This window comes from Crocuta crocuta, unplaced genomic scaffold, assembly GCF_008692635.1.
Source record: "Crocuta crocuta isolate KB4526 unplaced genomic scaffold, BGI_CrCroc_1.0 scaffold548, whole genome shotgun sequence".
NCBI lineage: Eukaryota > Metazoa > Chordata > Mammalia > Carnivora > Hyaenidae > Crocuta > Crocuta crocuta.
Genome location: NW_027528725.1, coordinates 1080606 through 1101506, shown reverse-complemented (window position 1 = coordinate 1101506; position 20901 = coordinate 1080606). Strand labels below are relative to the sequence as shown.

The 20901-nt window shown below is 44.0% G+C and overlaps 1 protein-coding gene across 20 annotated transcripts in view; it reads right to left on the bottom strand.

Annotated features, from left to right (window-relative positions):
- The window catches only part of CLASP1 (cytoplasmic linker associated protein 1), a 269221-nt gene that overhangs the window by 34607 nt on the left and 213713 nt on the right, over positions 1-20901 (bottom strand). For all 20 annotated transcript variants that reach the window (XM_077755273.1, XM_077755291.1, XM_077755272.1 and 17 more), the window contains 4 exons: positions 15446-15524; positions 14333-14476; positions 4288-4431; positions 3696-3802 (listed from right to left, as the gene is read on the bottom strand). In XM_077755273.1, coding sequence (XP_077611399.1) covers positions 3696-3802; positions 4288-4431; positions 14333-14476; positions 15446-15524 — 474 coding nt within the window. The remainder of the gene's footprint in view (positions 1-3695; positions 3803-4287; positions 4432-14332; positions 14477-15445; positions 15525-20901) is intronic.

The following is a 20901-nucleotide window of genomic DNA, read 5'->3' as shown; positions in this document are numbered from 1 at the left end:
CTTCCGGTCTGCTCCTTCCTTGACCAGGCTCTGCCAGGGTTAACTGAGGCGAAATTTAACGCTTTACCACAGAGGAAAACGAACACAATTTGTTTTACAATTTGGCCCTTGATAAGGCTGCTTTATTCCTTCCCCTCGTGACCATGCGTCATGTTTTTAAATCACATGAGAGTCCAAGGGTAAGACCAGGGGTGTGTGTCTGCACCGGGAAGGACATTATGAGCACTTACACACAACTATTCTGTTTCGGGTAATGCAACCAATTGTTTTACAAAGAGCCAGACAAGGAATCTCGGGCCTCAACTCAAACGGGAACCCAGAGACTATGGCAAGAAGACTCCGAGAACGTGCCGTTCTGACCAGAGCACTTGAGCGGGGGTCGATGTGCTCCGAGGCCGCGATCCAATCAGACGGGGGTTCGGAGGCCGCCACAAGCAATTTCCTTCTGACAGAGTAACAGCACCACTCGAGGGCTACAAGTCCCCAGCTCCTATCACCTACTAGGAGAATTAAAATGCGTCTGAGAACACAGGCAGCCCTCTTCACTTTGTGAATGTCACTCAGCGGCCTGGGCCTGTAGAGGCCCTGATGGATGGTTCTAACAGCTGCTGTGAACCAGAAGAGCCACAGACACCGGGAGAGGCCTGAGCTGACCTGGCACAATGTGACCTGAGGGCAGGATAGAGTCGTGGCCTCAGAGACCACGTCCCTGGTGGGGGGGCAGCACTGCCTGCGGCTGGCATTCATCACGGTCCTAAGAGCTAGTCCCCACCAAAGACGGCTGTGGCCTCACCTGGGAAGGCAAGTAAGTGTAGAGAGGAGAGGCCGCCACAGACCTTCTCTAAGCCACACACTGAACTGGGGTGCAGGTACAAGAGAAATCCAGGCGACCATCTCTGCTAGAGTTCTGCTAACAGGTGGAGCAGAAAGCAGACAGATGCAGCATTCCCCACCCCAGCTTACGGAAGGCTGGGCTTCCCAGTTCATCCCCACTTTGCTTCTATGTAAACGGTTGATCTTCTGATGCAATGGCTGTAAAATCCACCTAAAATTACCCTTGCTGGCTGGGGGTAACAGAAGGGAGGTATTTAGTGTCGCTCTGCTCTATGCCATGTTTGTCCAGAATGTTCTGCAGACCAGGGCAAGGAATGCCATCCGCTTCCTCATCTCAAAAGGAATGGATGTCATGTGACTTCTGAAGCCCCTTGCAACTCTGTTTCTCACTGAACACAAATCACACTGGGTAAAATGAGCTAATATATACAGATGTGTTTAATGATACAAATCTCTTCAAATACCCAGCAGTCTTTCCTACCCAGCTAGGAAGGAGTAATTCTTCTCTCACACAAAAAACAAGTAATGGAACATTTCACAAAGGTTTAGCATTAGCTACAGCTTCTTAATACTACTGCGTTGATAAAAACAACTTCTTCCCTAGCAACTTTCTTTAAATCACCAAATTATATTTTTTCATCATTTTAGAATATCTGCTTATTAACACACCATGATCTGAGCATTAGAATTTTTGGACTAAAAAAAAATACTAGTTTGTTTTGATGCAAAATAATCAGATTAAAGACAATTGGTGATAACTTTTCCCCGTAAGAATAAAAAAGCTAACATTTTATGGTTACGATGATTCAAAAGAATGGTAGGTCACAGAAAATAAACCCATCAAGAGCACTGCTCAGAAAAATCTGGGACTATGTATGGTAGAACTTGTCTATCGCTTCCTTCAGAAGGGGGTAACTTCGTCCATTCTCCTATTTGATGCAAGAGTTCATTTCTTTTTTAATTTTCCTGGTGACAATATGAGGCCTATTTGAGTGTTTCCAGTGATATAATGATAGGAAGCCTTTTTTCCTACTTCTGGACAGTTTTAGTTGTGAGTTCAAGTTGGCTAAGGCCATCTGGCTAGGTATGCACTGATGGAGGGCACATTCTTTTAAAAAAAACAAAGAAACGACACAACTAAAAAATTCCCTAAAGAATTTGTTGACGAGAAAGTATTTATGCCACAACTGGCCTTAATCTTGAAAATGATATTAATATTGAAAATAAATCTCTTCCACTGACCTGCAATCCTGACAGTAAAAATTAAGACCAGACCAACTAAAAGTAAATGGTGAATTGGAAAAATAAATTAAATTTTTAATGATTTGGGGATCCATGAAGATTAATACCCAGCCAATGCTTAGCTCTGGTGGATTATGCTAGCAGCCGCCTCCAATCTTTTACTTAGACTAGTAGCACATACAATAATAAAATACTTAGTTTGCGTTTTACCTTTTGCATATTACCTAAGGGATGCATCACCCTAATAATGAAATAAAAGGAGAATGAACTGTGTATTATGGAAGAGCAGATTTCCCAATTAATGGTGAAGTATTACTTGTAGACAAAAGAAACAATTTACAGAGAGACTACAAGTCTTCCATAAAATCCTCCCCACTCCCCGGCCCCAAGAAACAGAACTCTGGTTTTGCTGTGAACACTAGACCCTGGTCATTAAGACGAGCCACATACTTTAGGTACAGATGTTAACACGGGGAAAAAAAGAAGAAAAAAAAAAAGCTGAGCTTCAGTGACACCCGCAGAAAGTCGTTTCTGATCCCAATTGTCTGATTATACCAGCCTGCTGACGTCATGATGGCACAGACCAAACCTGGGGCCATGATATCACTCTTCGTGCTACCTCAGTATACGGTATGGGAAGGGGGACTGAGGGGAGTCGGAGCAGGCAGTACGAACGGCAGGATACTGTACGTACACAAAATACTTGTGTCACCAGGAGAAAAATACAAATTTGATATGTTCCAAATACAGGACAACGTGGGAAACCCAAGAGAACTTCATTGGTAATGATGGAAGATGGGAGATTCTTGATCATCTACAAGCTAAATGTAAAAAGGCACTTGCATTTTGATATCTTCCCACTAAAAAGGTGACCCTTAAAGGGAGGATGGCGTCTTATCCTGGTGTTGGCAACCCTTAGGACACAGCCCCCTGATCCTTGTGCTCACAGACCCCAAGGAGATGGCCTTCCTGTACACAAACAGCACGTACGATCCTCACGTATCCAGGCACTCTGGGGCCACTCCTGTCACCATGCAGAGACTTCTAGAGGCTCCTGCCAGATGGAGAAGTCTACACATGCTGGGACAGAGCATTTTTCTTGTTTAAAGCCACTGACCCAGACTCTGTAAAACTGATGTTCACATGGTCCCGACAACAGTCTGAAAACGATGATCTAATTTTAGTTCTCAGGTTCTGAATACCTCTCTGGAGCAGCAGTTGGCTCCAGCGTGAGCCCCTAATTACAGCAACTATGCTCTGAACAACAGTTGGCTTGGAAAACTACCCCAGGCTATGTGTGGACTACAGGGATTTATTTAGATGACAAATACCATAAGATGCTCCCACCACTTACAGAATGGCCATGAATTTCTAAATCATTCTGTGTGGAACAGTACTAAGTGTGACTTTAGCTGAGAGCTGGACGAACCTCCATGAACATTTAGCACAGACTGGCCACGTTGCCAAGAACTCGACCGCTTTGCCCAAGATTCTACAGAGCACCAGACCCCACACTCCGCGGGTACCCTTCCAGGCTCTGGTATTAAGCTTGGTCTAAACACCTGGGAACAGGCAGGACAGACACGGGCGGTTCCTCACTTCTGTGGAAATGGCATTACCTGGGAGACAGGCCCCCGTGGGAACAGTTGGTGGGGGAGGTCAGGGGGCTGGTCCGGCTGCTGGTGTGTCGGGAGGGAGTCCGGCCAATCGTGTTGCTCGGAGAGCCCTGGAGCGAAAGCAGAGGAAGACCAGATAAATATGTGCACAGTCAGGGTGACTTTTTTTTTTTTTTTTAAAGAAAGACAAGACCAATTTTAAGTGCATATACACCCAAAATGGACAGCTGTCACACAGGGGTTCCTCGAGTTGAACTGACTGATGTCAGCTGTGTCAGAGTAACACACACAACTGAGGCTTTCCATTTTGTAGTATGAAAAAACTAAGCAGTTTGATGAATAAAGGACTAAGTGACCACGTGACAATTTAACGGACTGAACAATCTCACTTAAGTAAAAGGCTACATTTAAACACTAGGTTCACTCTTTCATTGGGAAGACTGCAGGCCCAGACATGGCCCCCGTCCTCCAGTCGCCCCCAATTTACTGAAAGAGAACCAGAAAGCTGGCCATTCTATGAGAGTGAGTCCAGATCAGGGCTCGCAGAGGTCAGGCAGGGTCAGCACAGAGGCCCAGCCACGGCCACGGCACTCACCACACCGGTGTTACTCGAGTTCTTGAGGTGGTTGTGCAGGAGTTTGGTGGCACCATCCTGGAAGGTTTTTGGCAAGGCACCAAGTAACATGGTAAATTCAGGAGTGTTCAATTCAAACAGAGAGATCAGCACAATTTGCGCTGCCTGGAAAAAGAAGACGTGATTCATTTACGTAACGGGCAGCAAAGCATTTTGGTCAAAACATCCTTTAAAGTCGTCTTACGAACACGTTTTCATGTGTGTAAAGCAGTAACAAGAGGATGCCTTTGTCACACAAAACACAAACCGACAGGCATCTGGAGAAACTAAGATCATCCGTTGTAAACAGCCTGACTTCATCTGGAAAACACACCCCAGCTGCATCTTCACGCCCTGGCCGTGGATTCCCACAGCGCATTCATATTAAATGCCGCTGCCCAGGCTGCCTATCACCAGAAACAAGGCTGCTAAATACGTGAACAAAACAATGGGAGAAGGTGGAAAGGTGGAAGGTGGCTCACTCCACCAAGTCAGCCTGGACGGGGCTCCCAGCGCACCCTGGAGGGAACGCGGCCCTCCAGGGGCGGCCATGGGGCTGGCCTGAACAACCTCTCTCCCTCAAGCTCCACCTGGAGCGACTGAGAAAATCTGGAGGAAGAGCTTAAATACACCCGAAAAACTCCTGTTACACCTGTGACGTGAGAAAGGCCAGTCCTTGGGGAGCGACCCAGGCTTATGTGGTACAAGCTGTGTGTTCAGGCAGGTGTTGTCCTCTTCCCCACTAACCGGGGCACTGCGCTGCAGTGAGCAGCCCGGCAGCAAGGTGGGGAAGCAGCCAGACAAAGCAGCAGCAGCAGCAGCCCAATGAGCCTGGGTTCCTCCGGGAGTCATGTGCTCTCTGCGGTGCTAAGGAGCAGCAGGCACAGCGGGCTTACAAAACAATGCCTGAGGGGGCGCTTGGGTGGCTCAGTTGGTTGAGCATCTGACTTCGGCTCAGGACATGATCTCACGGTTCATGGGTTCGAGCCCTGCGTCGGGCGGGCTCTGTGCTGACTGCCAGCTCAGAGCCTGGAGCCTGCTTCAGATTCTGTGTCTCCCCCTCTCTCTCTGACCCTCCCCTGCTCACGCTCTCTCTCTCAGAAGTAAATAAAAACATTAAAAAAATCAAAAAACCCAAAAACGATGCCTGAGGAATTAGTTCCGAGGGTTCCAATTCAGAACAACTATGCCAAGAGAACACTTTGGTAAATGATGGCATCTCTTACAAATTTCTCAGAGTCCAAGGAAAGAAAAACGGATCAGGAACATCCTCTGACTAAAAGGATTATGTTGTGGGGCGCCTGGGTGGCTTAGTCGGTTAAGTGTCCGACTTTCGCTAAGGTCATGATCTCGCGGTTTGTGGGTTCGAGCCCCGCGGCGGGCTCTGTGCTGACTGCCAGCTCAGAGCCTGGAGCCTGTTTCAGTCTGTGACTCCCTCTCTCTCTGGCCCTCCCCTGCTCACGCTGTCTCTCTCTCTCTCCCCTAGAAATAAATAAAAAACATTAAAAAAAAAAAATAAAAGGATTATGTTGAATTTTCCAAAGACTGTAATTGCTAGGATTGCAGTAATTTTTCTGAATATTTTTCCCCGTGATACAGGGGTTACAAAAAACATATTTGCTGGGGCACCTGGGTGGCTTAGTCAGCCGAGCATCCGTCCAACTTTGGCTCAGACCATGATCTCACAGTTCGCGAGTTTGAGCCTCCACATCATGTTCTGTGCTGTCAGTGCAAAGCCCGCTTTGGATCCTGTCCCCCTCTGTCCCTGCCCCACTTGCACTCTCTCTCTCAAAAGTAAATAAACATTAAAAAAAATATATATCTGCTTGAGAAATGCTTTGGAAATAAACACCACAAAATATTTCAATGCTTTCACAATGTTAAAATTAAGCTTGGGTCCAGTTAAGACAAAACTACTATTTGTGTCTGGAGAAGGAAAAAAAAATTCAAAGACCCCCCCCCCCAAAAAAACTATGAATTTAAAAATATCAGAATGTATTTTTTACAGAATCAAAAACTACTTTTTAGACCTATCAAAAGCATTATGAAGCACAGCACTGGGCAGAAGTATCCCACTTTCTTCCCTTGACCTCCAACTATAGTCATCAGTACTGTCTTTCCATCCAGATTAAATCCCAAGGGGCCTGTGTGCCTTCCTTACTCCAGCAAAATACACAGTTACCGACTGCAGTATGCACTGTAGATTTCATTTATTGAAATATACTTAACAATTACCTGAAGGACTCTTTTTCACCACCAATGTCATATACATTAACATCACCTCTATGTTTATATAAGAGTAAGTTCCAAAAATCATGCAAAGTAAAGTAACCTGTGCATTTAAAAAAAAAGCCTTTTTATTAGATGTTAGGGGGAAAAAAAAAAACGCATGCAGGGGGGAAAAATGCACTTCAAAGAAAAAGAAAGAAACAGACCTGAGTTTTTAGGAGGGAGAGAAAAAAGAAAACGTTGCCAATTTAGTAAGAAAGTTTAGGGACTTATTTTTTAAAGAATGACAATGGCATTTCAAAATTATAAAACGTATCAGTACTTTTATGTGAAATGTGCCACTGCCTTTACTTAAACCCTGTTTCTCCCCAGAATGACAGGATAGCTAATATTATAATCGAACTTGAGTTTTTTCATAAAGTAAATTATAATAATCAGTGGGATCTTTCAGGAACAGAAGGGCCGCAAGGCCACAGGCCTAGACATGGTGCTCGTCCGTGGCCACGTGTTGTTAGTGACTCTCTGCCACGGGGGAAGCCACCACAGCACACTTCAACTTCGGGCCCACTACAGACACTTCTCTCTCAATGCCCCTAACGGTGAATTTTGGTAAGAAATCCAGAAGAGAGATGGGGAATTTTGAAAGTACAACTCATTGGACAGATGGTATATGTGTGGTGATTTATACATAGAAATGAATGTAACTTATTTTTACAATTTCCAAAATATGAAATGTAAATTATTTCATACAGTTTTCAAAAGTCACCCTTTGAATTAAAGCTGTTTTCAAAGTAAAATCCTGTCTACGGAGGTCCAAGCTCCAGAAATGGATAGAAAATAGGATTTAAATATGTTATTTTAAAAATATTTTATATCACAGCTTTAAAACGAATGAGACTCTTATGGTCCTAAAATATTGTATCTACAACCCTCTGTGTTAGTGGGAAGTCAGAATACTAGAATCCAAACAAGGAAGAAAACTGGGTTATATTTATCATTATCATCGATATGCTCTCTTTAAAGGAATAATTCCAAACACAGGGATGAGTTGAAGAGACTCATTTTAAAAGGCCTGGGGCACAGCTCATGTTCAATAATGGATCACAAAGTGGAGCATACCACTCGTCTTGTCCCATCATTGAACTCCTGCCTTTCCTAAGAGGCAGGGCCAGTGAGCAGCCAACCAAAAACTCAAGGTTGCTGCTGACTTGTCTTAACGGATAACTCTACGGTCATTTATTTTAAAGATCAAATGGCAACTTAAAAGGAATTGATTCCCACACACAGTAGAAATTGGTAGGTGGGGGCAACAAAAGGTCGTTCAGATCTTACGGCCACTCTATGAAAACAACTCCGGGGGCTATCCCACTGCCCTGAAGGCAGGAAAATTCTTTGAGACAGGAGATCAGTAAAGCTTTTGACAAATGGTTCAGTGCTGGTATTAACTGGGGAAAACTCAAACTTTGGGAGGAAAAGAGGGTTTCTAATTTAGTAAACAATTACTGCTCCCAGATTGTCATTAAAATTGTTTTGGAAAATCACCCAAGAAAGGTTACTTTTTCAAAACTTTCAGACATTTCGTCTTTAGTATGTGTCATATGGTATAGGTCTGCGCTCAACATCACTCTTTGTTTTGGGCAGGGAGTTAGTCATAAAACATCTCAAAACACAAACATTTACACACACACACACACGTTCAACGTAGTAGTATATTAATTTTAGGTTTCTTCAAAATCTTTTCAGGGTGTTGACAAGGGCGATCAGTATTAATAATCTAAAATGCAAACAGTGAAGTGTCTTTTTTCAAATTAGTACATAGTTGAAAATCTACCTGTTTACAATTTTCTTCCAAGTTTCCTTCTGCAGGCCCAGAGCAGGCGGAAGCTGACCTAGTGGGGAAATCCTCACCTACTCGACTACGCTGAAGCGAGGACTGACAAACAGGAAAGGCGGGAGGATTTAATGAGAAGAAGCAAGTGCTTAAACAGGGTTATCAGTAAGCTGTGAAGGTATGTGGCTTCCTTCACAAATCACCTGGGCATATGTAACCTAACGGCGAAGACAGGACCTTCCAGTTTCAAACCTCCACCATGAGCTAGGTGCTTACTAACCACCCTCCTTGCTGGCAGTAGTAGCGTTCGTGATCTCAAAAGGGGATCAAAAAAGTCAAGTCATTCCTTGAAAGAGCCAGGGATACCCGTGTGACGGGAGGATCCTGAGTTTTGTGGCCAGGCCACACTGCCTCTCTAGAAGCAGATGTAACATTTTCAGTTGGGAATCTCAATTTCTGAAGGCCATTTCCATCCCCCTCCTGCTCCAGGCAACAGCAGGTTGTGCTTTCCAGGTTTCCTCGCCGCGCCTTCATTTACCGCATTTTCCAAGACAAGGTTTGGGGGCTAAGCCTGCGATCTCCTCTGACAAAGCAGGCAGGCGCTAATGTAAGCAAATCACGTACGATAAACAAACCCATGGGGATTCTGAATCCTGGAATATAAACACAGCATTAAAAATTCTACTGCATTTATATTCCCTTTGGTTGAGGGGGGGAGGGGGGGAATCTTCCCAATGCTGGAAAAAAACCAGAGATTTCCATTTGCTTCACAAACAGCAGAGCAAAGCCAAAACCACCCTCCACAGCGCTGCGGCGGCTGCAACAGCGAATGAAGTAGTATCCACCTATGTGTTTCTATGCTGCAATTAGGCCTTGCAGTGAAGCCTGAGGCTGGGGCATTTATTCCCACTTTACGGACAACAAACGAGAACCCCGAGGCGGAGCTGCCAGCTCGTGCCTGCACCTGGTGGCAGGGGCAAGTCAGGGGCAGAAGTCAGAGGATGACGGGACTCTAGAATCCACTTCCTTATTAATGCGTCAGGTTAACACAAAACACGGCTCCTTCAGAGAGGAAGAGTTTGGCCAGCACAACTATAACAAGACCAAGGTGACTCTGGGAACACACGGGGCCAGCGAAGGTCTGGGCGGGGAGTTCCCTGCCGGCCCCACGCGCCCGGGCCTGGCCAGCCCCCTCCAGGCGGACCGGCTGTGCTCTGGCTCTGGCCGTGCTCTGCCCTCCTCTTCAAAACATCGTCAATATTTACACACCCCTCTCTTTCCAACAAGAGACACCCAAAACATGAAGATAAAAAGGGTAACAAAATAAGTATTAAAAATGCCAAAGTCAACAAATCCAGAGTTCTATTAGCTTTGTCTTCCCAAAGAGGACCTTACAGAATGAACTATACTGCCTGCAAACTCCCCAAAGTGTCGTTTGCAGGAAATTAATGTTCTCCAGTGTGGGGCCAGTATAAAGGTTTTTACTGCACGAATTTCAGACTCAAGGGTTCTCCTGTCATTTAGAATATAATCTTGCCCTACTCTTCGGAAATTAAAGCAGGAAAACTTGGTTTGTGATCACATAGTACTTTTTAAATCACCAAGGTTTCCCCAGCACCTGATAAAACTTTTAGTAACTGTGAATGAAAGATGCGGCAAAACGTCAAGTTTATTTAAAAGAAACAGGGTGCATTAATTTACCCAGATAAAAATAGTTCCCGTTTTACTATTTTACAGCCTTAAGATGATAATGACAAGTTTAGATCCTGGAGCAAAGTGATATATACTACATCACAATTTTTAAGTATTTTAATTTATTCAAGTGCTCCATTCATTTAGACAAGCTTTCAATTATGCTCCAAATTCTTATGCAAGGCGGTCTGCATCACTTACAATAGCACCTGTATTTATTATAGAAGTGTCCCTTCGATGGCACATCAGAACAGAGCACTTAAATAAACGTGACTAGGTGTCCATGAAGGATTACTCTGCAGTAACGTACAGTCTGTGAGTAAGTACTTACGGGGCAAAAGGACACAGATCCAAATACCATGCTTTAACACACCTATTTTAATCAAACAATTATGTTGGATGTGTACAACTGAAAGCCAAGCAATCTTGAGCCACAGACATTTAAAAAAATTTTTTTAAACATTTATTTATTTTTGAGAGAGCGAGAGCGAGTGCGAGCAGGGGAAGGGCAGAGAGAGAGAGTGGGAGACATAGAATCTGAAGCAGGTTCCAGGCTTTGAGCTGTCAGCAAAGAGCCCGATGAGGGGCTCAAACCCATGAATTAGGAGATCATGACCTGAGCTGAAGCAAGACGTTTAACTGACTGAGCCACCCAGGCACCCCTTGAGCCACAGACATTTAAAATAATCTAGAGGTGCCTGGGTGGCTCAGTGGGTGAAGTGTCCAACTCTGATTTCAGCTCAGGTCAGGATCTCACAGTTCATGTGACTGATCCCTGCATCGGGCTCTGTGGTGACAGCGCAGAGTCTGCTTGGGATTCTCTCTCCCTCTCTCTGGGTCCCTCCCACTACTCGCACACTCTCTCTCTCAAAATAAATAAATAAACATGAGAACTACAAAATCCCAGAGGGGACCCAGAATGTAGAGATGCATCTGCTAAACTGAATCTCACCACAATTCAGTTAGATTAAAGGTGACCTTTAGTGCATCAGAAGGGAGAGTATCCTGGGTCGGGTGACCTAAGCCCTTAAACAAGGTTGGAGGCCCTGGCTGTGTATAATTCCTCCTTCATTTTGGAGGAACAGTTCTGCTGAACAGAGAAGATTTGGTTGATGGGTTTTTCTGTCAGCACACTGAATGCCATCCCACTGCCTCGGTCCTCCATGGTCTCTGAGGAGACGTCGGCGGTAGGTCACACGGAGGGTCTCTGGGGGACGCAGTGGGGCCTCCCTCTTCCCAGACTCTCTGTTCGGGTCTGCATCTCGACTGTCTGGTTGTGATGTGTGACGTGTCTACCTGTGGGTCTCTCCTTATCCTACTGGGAGTTTGTGGACCTTCTTAGATGGGCAGATTGAGGGTTTTCATCACATTTGGGAAGTTTGGGGAAATTTTTTTCCCCACATATTCTCCTGCTGTTTTGATGAAACAAACTGCCAAGCTGGGGAGAGGGCTATGTGGCGGGGAGTGGCAGGCATCCCCTTCAAGCTGAGAGCGCCCCCTGCTGACAGCCAGAAAATGGGCCCCTTGGCCCTCCTGTAACGAATGGAATTTGGCCAAGAACCAGTGAGTTCAGAAGAGACTGGGCCTCAGATGAGACCAAAGACACAGACGACACCTTGCCTTCAGTCTGTAACACCTTGAGCAAAGGACCCAAAGACCATGTGCCCAATTCCTTAGTCACAGAATTATGACATCATAAATTCCTGTACTTCCAAGCTACGAAATTTGTGGTGATTCATGATGCAACAGAAAACTAACACAGAAGTTAAAACGGGGCACCTCCAACATTATGGTTTTAAAAATAATGGCTTCGAAATGCTACTTAAAATGATACCATTTTTCTCTGGACATTTATCATTCATTAATTCATTCAAAATATTTATTAACTGTTTACTTTGTTCCTGTAGACACAGTGCTGGGTGCTGGGACTCAGGGCGAGAGAAAATAGGGAGGCTGCAAAGTCCCTGGAACAGCGTCAAGCCCCAGTCCTGAAGATACTGAAGGCGTGGGCTCGGACCCACAGAATCTATGGCAATCAGGTCAACACTGTGTGGCAGTTTGTATGTCTTGAGGTTCAGTTCCAGGGTAATGGTCTAAAACACTGGGTCTCAACTCTGTGCATTAAAAACAGCCAATGGTGGAGGGAATCCCAATGAGACCCAGAACAATGTCCACACTTGACACCATACCAGTTAGGTCAAGTTACCTGGAGTAGGGCCCAGGAACTGAGGTGGATTTTAACTGCAGCCAGGACTGAGACCTACTGCTATAAAAAAACAGCTTTCCAAGTGTCCTGAAGATGGGGAAGGGGAAGCCGTGAGGGCAGGCGACACGAGTGGACACCAGTGGAGGCCAGGCTTTGTGAAGCGGCACTGCATGACCCAAGATGACTGAAATTAAGTGTTGAAGATCAAACAGTAAACGGGCTACATGGTCTCTGGCAATACATTTACTATCTTAACCATATCTGACCTCAGCTAGGATTAAAATAAGTTGAGTGTTTGGGAGCCCAAGGCCAAATAACTCAAGGAAGAAAGTTCCTATAACATCCTCCTTAGAGAAGTTAGGAAAATAAATTGTAGTACAAGTTTTTAATATGCGTGTTCAGAGAAAGTGGACATCACAATGACAATGAATTGCTCCTTGACAGGCCCTAATTATGGTACTATGTAAGTCTACAATATGTCTCAGTCCCACAGGAAGGAATACTTAAGTGACAATCGGTTACAAAAGGCACACATATAGACACACACACATTTACATGTTATGACTAAAGATAGAAAGCCGCCCTTAAGAGGCTTTTGTATTTTCGCCACTCTCGTGATTTGAAAAATTATAACAGAAACATGTTTGTGACTTTAAAAAAAGTACAACAGAAGTATCTGTGACGTATGCCCTAAGCAAGTCATTCAACCACCCCCTACTGTATGTACCACCCTAATCCCAAATGGGTTTCATGGCTAAATTAAAGGTTGCCAGTGAAATGTATCTTTTGTAAATAATTTTGAATGAGTGCTTTTTAATAGGATTTGCCCTTGTTCCTTGACCCTGGGTAACTCAGTCTATTCGTATACAATGGACACAGGACTTAAATGACCCGTAACCTTTCTAAAGAAACTTTTTAGAGAATTCTTCTGTTCTTGTCTTTGAATCTCAGTGCAAGAGGATTTAAGTGTTCATTTGCATTTGGAAATTTATCACTCCCTCTAACTACTGCTTGGATTCATCCTTTCCTTTCTTCCCGCCTGGACCCACGTGGTCCACAGTATCAACTCTGCTCAAGGCCAGACGACTCAACTGGTAGGCCCAGTATGGAAGGAGCATGGCACAGAAGAAAAAATGCAAGGCTCATGATTACACACAAATAACCCAAATCAATTACCTGCAGTCTGAGCACAGAACTGAGAAAGCTGGCTTTTAAGAGTACTTCACAAGAGCTACTTAGTTTATACGTAAAGTCAAAGAATAATGGCCACGTGTAACACTCAAGCAGGACATCGACAAGTAGAGGGTAAGAGAGACGAACACAGCAGCGGCTTACACCTGCTGTGTGCTCACAGCCTGTCAGGGACGGACAGAGTGTGTCCCATGTAATAATTAACCTGTAATGGTCCTGATGCAGAGCACCATCTAGAAAAAGAATAGTACTCTGTGCTCTTTCCTATGTTATATGGTCCTCAACGTGTCATTTCTGAAGAAAGCAGCCAATACTCTTCAGCTGATAAAAATACAAAACAACACCTTGATATCAGGGTGTTTCCAAACCTGAATTCCACCACCCCATTTCGTTCCCCAAGTCAAAGAGAGTGTGTTCCAAGTGTGGTATATAATCTGAAACTGTTTGCTCTTTTTAAATTCAGGAATTCGTATCTTAGCAAATTTCAGCCACCTTTTCCTACGAAGCACCTTATGGCCAGGCAGCCTTAGATTTTCAATTCTGTTCTCAAAGTCCATGTCACAAAACTGATATGTGGAAAACCAATGGCCTAAAGAGGCACTAAAACTATGAGTGATTTTGCATTTAAAAAGAATAAAATAGATGCTTAAGAAAACCATAAACCCACTGTACACGATTTCTGACTTTCATCTTGAGTTTGAAGACTGGGACTAGGTGGAACTGGAGAGGGAAGATAAGGGGCAAGAGCAAACTTTGGGAGTAATAAAGGATCCCACATAGGTGTGTGGGATGGTTTGCAAGTTTCCAAGTACATTTCTTTTCCTAGCATATGCCTGACAATGGTGTGTTTAAAGCTGCACTTGAGCTCTCAGACATACCTTTCTCACGTCTGAACTCTTTGGTTCTGTCGTCCAGGTTATAATTCTAGAAACAGCAAGCCTCGTCTCGCTAGAGTTTACAAAGTCTGTTGGATCCATCTGCCTAGCGAGGGACTCAATGTACTTCAGGATTGCAACTTTGACCTGAAAGATCCAATAATTATATGCATTAAGTACATCTTACGAATGTTTGATCAGAATTCTGATCAGAGAAAAGGAAAGACAACTGAGGGGACACCTCCTTCCTCCTGGATTCATGTTTTCACACAGAGCCACACCCATCAGGGAAAAAGGCATGATGTGGCCGTGAGGTAGGTCTGGGAACAGGAAGACTGGCGGGCAGCTCAGTCCTCTTCAGTGTTAGGTCACTGTGCCTGAGGAGAAGGCAGCAGGCCGCCTGCCGGGCACAAGCTCCCACGGGCAGGCCATGGGGTCACCCACTCAGCCACCTGATGGGGAAGCACCTCGTTGTCTTTTGGGCATCCTGGGCCATGTCTTGCAAGGGAGCATTTTCAGCAATCATGCTGATATTCTACCTTAACTTCTCCACTGATGCCTCAACTGGTTTTGGCCTTAGGAGAAGAGCGTTATTATTTATTGCAGCCATCATAAAACCCCGAGAAAAGCTAATAATTAAAGGAGAGATGACATACGTGACCTAATTCAAATACATACCCTTCCTCGATTTCAGTCTTGTTGTGAAAGGTTATGATTTTCTAAACTATATAACAATTAATTTTCATGTGTTATAATGTTAATATTGAAAACGTTTCAGTAAGATACCTTCTCTCAACACGTCAGAATTTTCTGGTTTAAATATTGTGAAAAACGGTAATAATCATCAATGTTGGTGAGGATGTGGAGTAACTGGGGCTGACATGAATATAATATGGTACAACCTTTTAACAGTTCAAAATAAACACGGCCTACCCAATGAACCAGCGACTTCTCTAGGTACTCAAACAAGAAAAATGGAAACATTGCCCCAGTTGTATAGAGTGTTCACTGCAGACTCATCCATAACAGCCAAATATGAGTCATGTACAAAACAAAGTAAATTTTAAGCAAATCTGACTTCTAGAGGCTGAATTATAATGACAAATAGTCACCAACCTTGAGGTTAGGAGTCTGAGTTTGATCCACGATAAATCTCATCAAAATGTTAAATTGTTGATCAAATGGAAAGGAGTCCCTAGGTTTAAGAGAAGAAAGAAAGTACTTATTTTAAAGGAAGATATATTATGCAAAATAATGTAAAACCATTTCAGAAACAAAAATGTAAGTCTACTGGACACAGAAGCACAGAAGCAAGGCTGCACACAGTTAATTGTACTTTTCATTTTATATAAATACTAGAATAATATACACTATATATAAAATTCAATAATGGGAAATCTTTTTTTTTTTTACTTTTTATTTAGTTTTAAATGTTATTTATTTTTGAAAGAGAGAGAGAGAGAGAGGGAGGCAGAGAGAGAGAGAGAGTGGGGCAGAGGACCTAACGCAGGCTCCATGTTGATACCAGAGAGCCTGATGCGGGGCTTGAACTCACCAACTGCAAGATCATGACCTTAACTGAAGTCGGACACTCAATCGACTGAGCCACCCAAGCGCCCCAGAAAATGGGAAATCTTATTAAAAGTCCCAAGACACACACAACATGTACCTTGAGTTACGTATACTATTTGAGAAATGAAGATCAAGCAATAAAAGAGATTCCTGCCTGCCTTCTAGAATGTGTTCTTCTTTCTAGCTACCTTTCTGAAACTGCTTCACAAGAAACATTTCCAATTCCGAAATCTTAATTTACGTCCTGACTAGGCTGCGTACAGCTGCGCTTGCTTATGCTAACCATCCTGTCCTTCTTGGTCCTACTGGGCAACTGCTTCTGGTCTCTAGTTTGTAGGGTCACCATGAAGGGTGTGGGAGCCTCAGCAAGGGAATCTCCCACCCAGCTACAACACATATGCAGAGGCCAGGACCCTTGGAGCCAGTCTCCTGGCTCCACTTTTTGCCTGCTCCTGATCTCATTTCTTATAGCCATTTCACATCTTTGATACAACTGCGTAACCCCAAGGGCTCCTGGCTAGCCCAAGTCCATGCTCCTTCCCTTAAAATGCTACAATCTCCAGCATTAGTTTAAAAGTGCATAATGGTGTCTATGCAGGACAATGCAGACGTACCTTCCACACCAACAGGCAATGCAAACATCTATATGACTGAGGCTGAGTGACAGCATTGCTTTCTTTGGCCTCTCTAAGGCACTTTTCTCAATCTACAGAAGTATAGTAGAAAGAACATGGAAGCAGGTTCAAATCTGTGAAGTCACAGGATGGATTTGCAATTTTAATGAAATAATGCCAAGGAAACACAACGCCCGAGGCACCTTCTACCTACTAACATTCCTACTGTTATAATTACTAGTAAAGAGCATACTTGACCCAACAGCACACCTGTTGGTATCCAGGAAGCCACGAGGCCCACATCTGCAAGCAAGGTACACTCCAGCATCCAGGATTTAAGTGCTCATACCAGCTGTACATTAGAGAAAGAAGGCTGACAAACCCACACACAAAACACCTCTGTCCTCTCCTGCAGCAAGGGGAGAACAGAGAATCGTTCAGGTGTAGGCGGGCATGTTTAACCTGGAAATATGCCTGCGGTCGGGCACAGCTGAAGGAAAGGAAGTAGGCCTGTTACGTCAAGAACCCCCAGCCATCACCAATACTCACTGACTGATCCTAGATACACATAAATAGCTAGGCGTCTCAGCTGCTCAGAAAACTGAATAATGAACATGCTCTAGAGATTTAGACCGAATCTACCCGAGAGGATTCTTAAAGGAACATGGCATTCAGGAAAATAACCAGAGAGTTTTCCTTAATCACCAAGGTTTAGGATAAAGACCCTGATATTACTGCCACCCCTAAAACTTTTTTGCCATTCACAAATTCACCTATAGGAAGGAAGAGACCTTTAGGCCAAGTCTGACACACAAAGATTTTATCTGGCTTTCAGAGTGTCTTTTAAAAATAAATCTCAAATGTGGTGCCTTACTCCACATTTCTGACCTTTCTTGAGAAATTGGGTACCACTGGCCCACATGCCCACATGGCCACCTCTCTCTGGAAGCCCCCTGGCCCATGGCATCACCTGTCTGCTTCACTCAGTCACTACCAGCCTGACCAGCCTCACGCCTCTACTCAATCCCTGGCTGAACCTTTACAAATCCAATGACACAATCCTAATTCCACTAACTCGCTCATGAGAGGAGGGATGGCATTTGGAAGGCTTATTGCAAATATAGTATATTACACTGAGCTCACTGAAAACCACAAGGGAGAGCTACCTGGACAAGAAAATTCTACAGCAGCACAATTATACAGAACTACAGGGTCAGGAACCAAAGAAAACAGTGGGCATCAGAGCGCAGAGGAACAAACGCACATTTCACAGCCAGAGACATCTAACAGACACATGGGGGCTGATGGCAGCGTGGAGGGTGCTACTATTAGTGAGGGCGTGAGAGAGGAAAGAAAAAGAGCAAATGCCAACTATGTTCTCCTTCAGGAGAGGAGGACGCATCCCCACAAACCAGTGCGCGGTAAGGGGGCACACTTTCTGCACTACTGTCATCACCAGCAGTCCTGGGTCCCACTTCCCACATGGCCTGTCAAGTCAAGTCTGTTTCTTCACTAATACAATGAGGATGGGTCCTCCTGTTTTGGGAATTCTATGATATGTGGTAATATTCTAGTGTGTAGTAAGTGAATCATGTAAAAGTTACTCTACTGAGGGTAGTTAGCTGATCTGGAGTCATTTGTTTATTCTTTTAAAAATTCACTGATCTGACACATAACCCTCCATCTTCCACCAAATGGCAACTGAGACATTACAGCCAGGTGTCTTCTGAGGTCATTTAGTTTCTAACACTCGTATGCTGAGGACCCACAACTGCAGAGGCAATAGATAGGAGGTTTCTGGAAAATGACAGCACGTAGTTTTTCACACGTCTCTGAGTCTCCACAGCTCTTCCTTCTTTCCTTGTAACAGGTCACAACTGCTGTCTATTATCAACCTTTGAGTCAGTGAATACTGGGATTGTACCCGGGCGAACAGGAATCCTACATCACACGTAACTAGCAAAATTTCTAGTGTGACTTATAAGAAGATGAAGTATTAAAAATACTGAGACCTCAAACTCTTGGGACCTCATCAAGATAAAAAGCTTCTGCACAGAGAAGGAAACAATCAGCAAAACTAACAGGCAACCAAAGGAATGGGAGTAGATATTTGCAAATGACATACCAGATAGAGGGTTTTAGTATCCAAAATCTATAAAGAACTTATCAAACTCAACACCCCAAAAACAAGTAATCCAGTGAAGAAATGGGCAAAAGACATGAACAGACATTTGTCCAAACAAGACATCCAGACGGCTAACAGACACATGAAAAAATGCTCAACATCAGTCATCATCAGGGAAATACAAATCAAAACCACAATGAGATACCATCTCATGCCAGTCACAGTGGCTAACACTAACGACTCAGGCAATAACAGATGTTGGAGAGAACGTGGAAAAAGAGGAACCCTTTTGCACTGCTGGTGGGAATGCAAACTGGTACAGCCGCTCTGGAAAACAGTCTGGAGGTTCCTCAAAAAATTAAAAATAAAGCTACTCTATGACCCAGCAATTACACTACTAGGTATTTATCCAAGGGATACAGGTGTGCTGTTTCAAAGGGGCATATGCACCCCAATACTTACAGCAGTGCTATCGACAATAGCCACAGTATGGAAAGAACCCAAACGTCCATCGACACATAAACGGATACAGAAGATGTGGTGTGTATATATACAATGGAGTATTACTTGGCAATCAAAAAGAATGATATCTTGCCATCTGCAACTATGTGGATGGAACTAGAGGGTATTATGCTAAACGAAATAAGTCAGCCGGACAAATATCACATGACTTCACTCATATGAGGAATTTAAGAAACAAAACAGATGAACATAAGGAAAGGGAAGCAAAAAGAATATAAAAAGAGGGAGGGGAACAAAACAAAAGAGACTCTTAAATACAGAAAACAAACTGAGGGTTGCTGGAGGGCCTGTGGGGGGGGAGGGGGGGGAGGAAATGGCCTAAGTGGGTAAGGGGCATTAAGGAGGACACTTGTTGGGATGAGCACTGGGTGTTACACAAATAGGACGAATCACTGGAATTTACTCATGAAAACATTACTGCACTACGTGCTAGCTAATTTAGATGTAAATTATAAACAAACAAACAAACTGAGGTCTTGGGACGCCTGGGTGGCTCAGCTGGTTGAACGTCCAACTCTTGATTTCGGCTCAGGTCATGATCTCACAGTTTGTGAGACTAAGCCCTGCCTAGGGCTCTGCGCTGACAGTGTGGAACCTGCTTGGGATTCTCCGTCTCCCTCCCTCTCTGTCCCTCCTCCACTCATGTACATATGCACACATGTGTGTGTGTGTACATATGTGCATACTCTCTCAAAATAAACATTGTTTAAAAATACTGAGGTCTTCAGAAGGATATAAATCCTCTAAAATGTCTTAAAGAGAAGAGGAATCAATTTGCTAGGTTTTATACTTGTTTTTACGTTTGTCCTGAGCATTCGCAAAAACAATGCCAACTTCTCATCTCATGGAAGGCACGAACACTGCAACAAATCTGGTAAGAGGAGAATGTGGAAATGGTAAGAGAGTGCTTGTTCAAGCAGATGACAAAACCCATGGGTAACAAAATGGCAAGAACCACATATGAGAGTCTTGTAACATTAGCAGTGTCTAGCCCACGTGAACAGGTATTTTCCCAAACATGACATCCAAAAGGCCAAAACATCCACAAAAAGGTGCTCAACATCACCATTAGGGAAGTGCAAATCAAAACCATGACAGGTATCACCTCACACCTCCTAGCTATTATCAAAAAGACAAGAGATGACAAATGTTGAGGATGTGCAGAAAAGGGAACCCCTGCGCACTGTGGGTAGGAATGTAAATTGGTGCTGCCGCTGCGGAAAACAGTATAAAGGTTCCTCAAAGAATTAAGAATTAAGGGGCGCCTGGGTGGCTCAGTCGGTTAAGCATCCAACTCTTGATTTTGGCTCAGGACATGCTCTCACAGTTCCTGAGGTCGAGCCCCACACTTGGCTCTGGGCTGGCAGCTGGGAGCCTGCTTGGGGTTCTTTCTCTCCTTCTCTCTCTCTTGGCTCCCCTTCCCCCTACAATAAGGAAAGAAACTTTAAGAAATTAATTAATTAAAAATTAAAAATAGAAACATCATATAATCCGGTAATTTCTCACTTCTGGGTATGTATACAAAGGGGATGAAACCACCATCTTGAAGAGATCCCTGACCTCATGGTCACTGTAGCATTATTTACAACAGCCAAGATACAAAACAACCCAAGGGTCTGTCAACAGGTAATGGATAAAGAAGAACAACGGAGTATTTCTCAGTCATAAAAAAGAAGAAAATGCCGCCATTAGTGACAACATGGATGGATGCTGAGGGCATTAGTGAAATAAGCCAGACA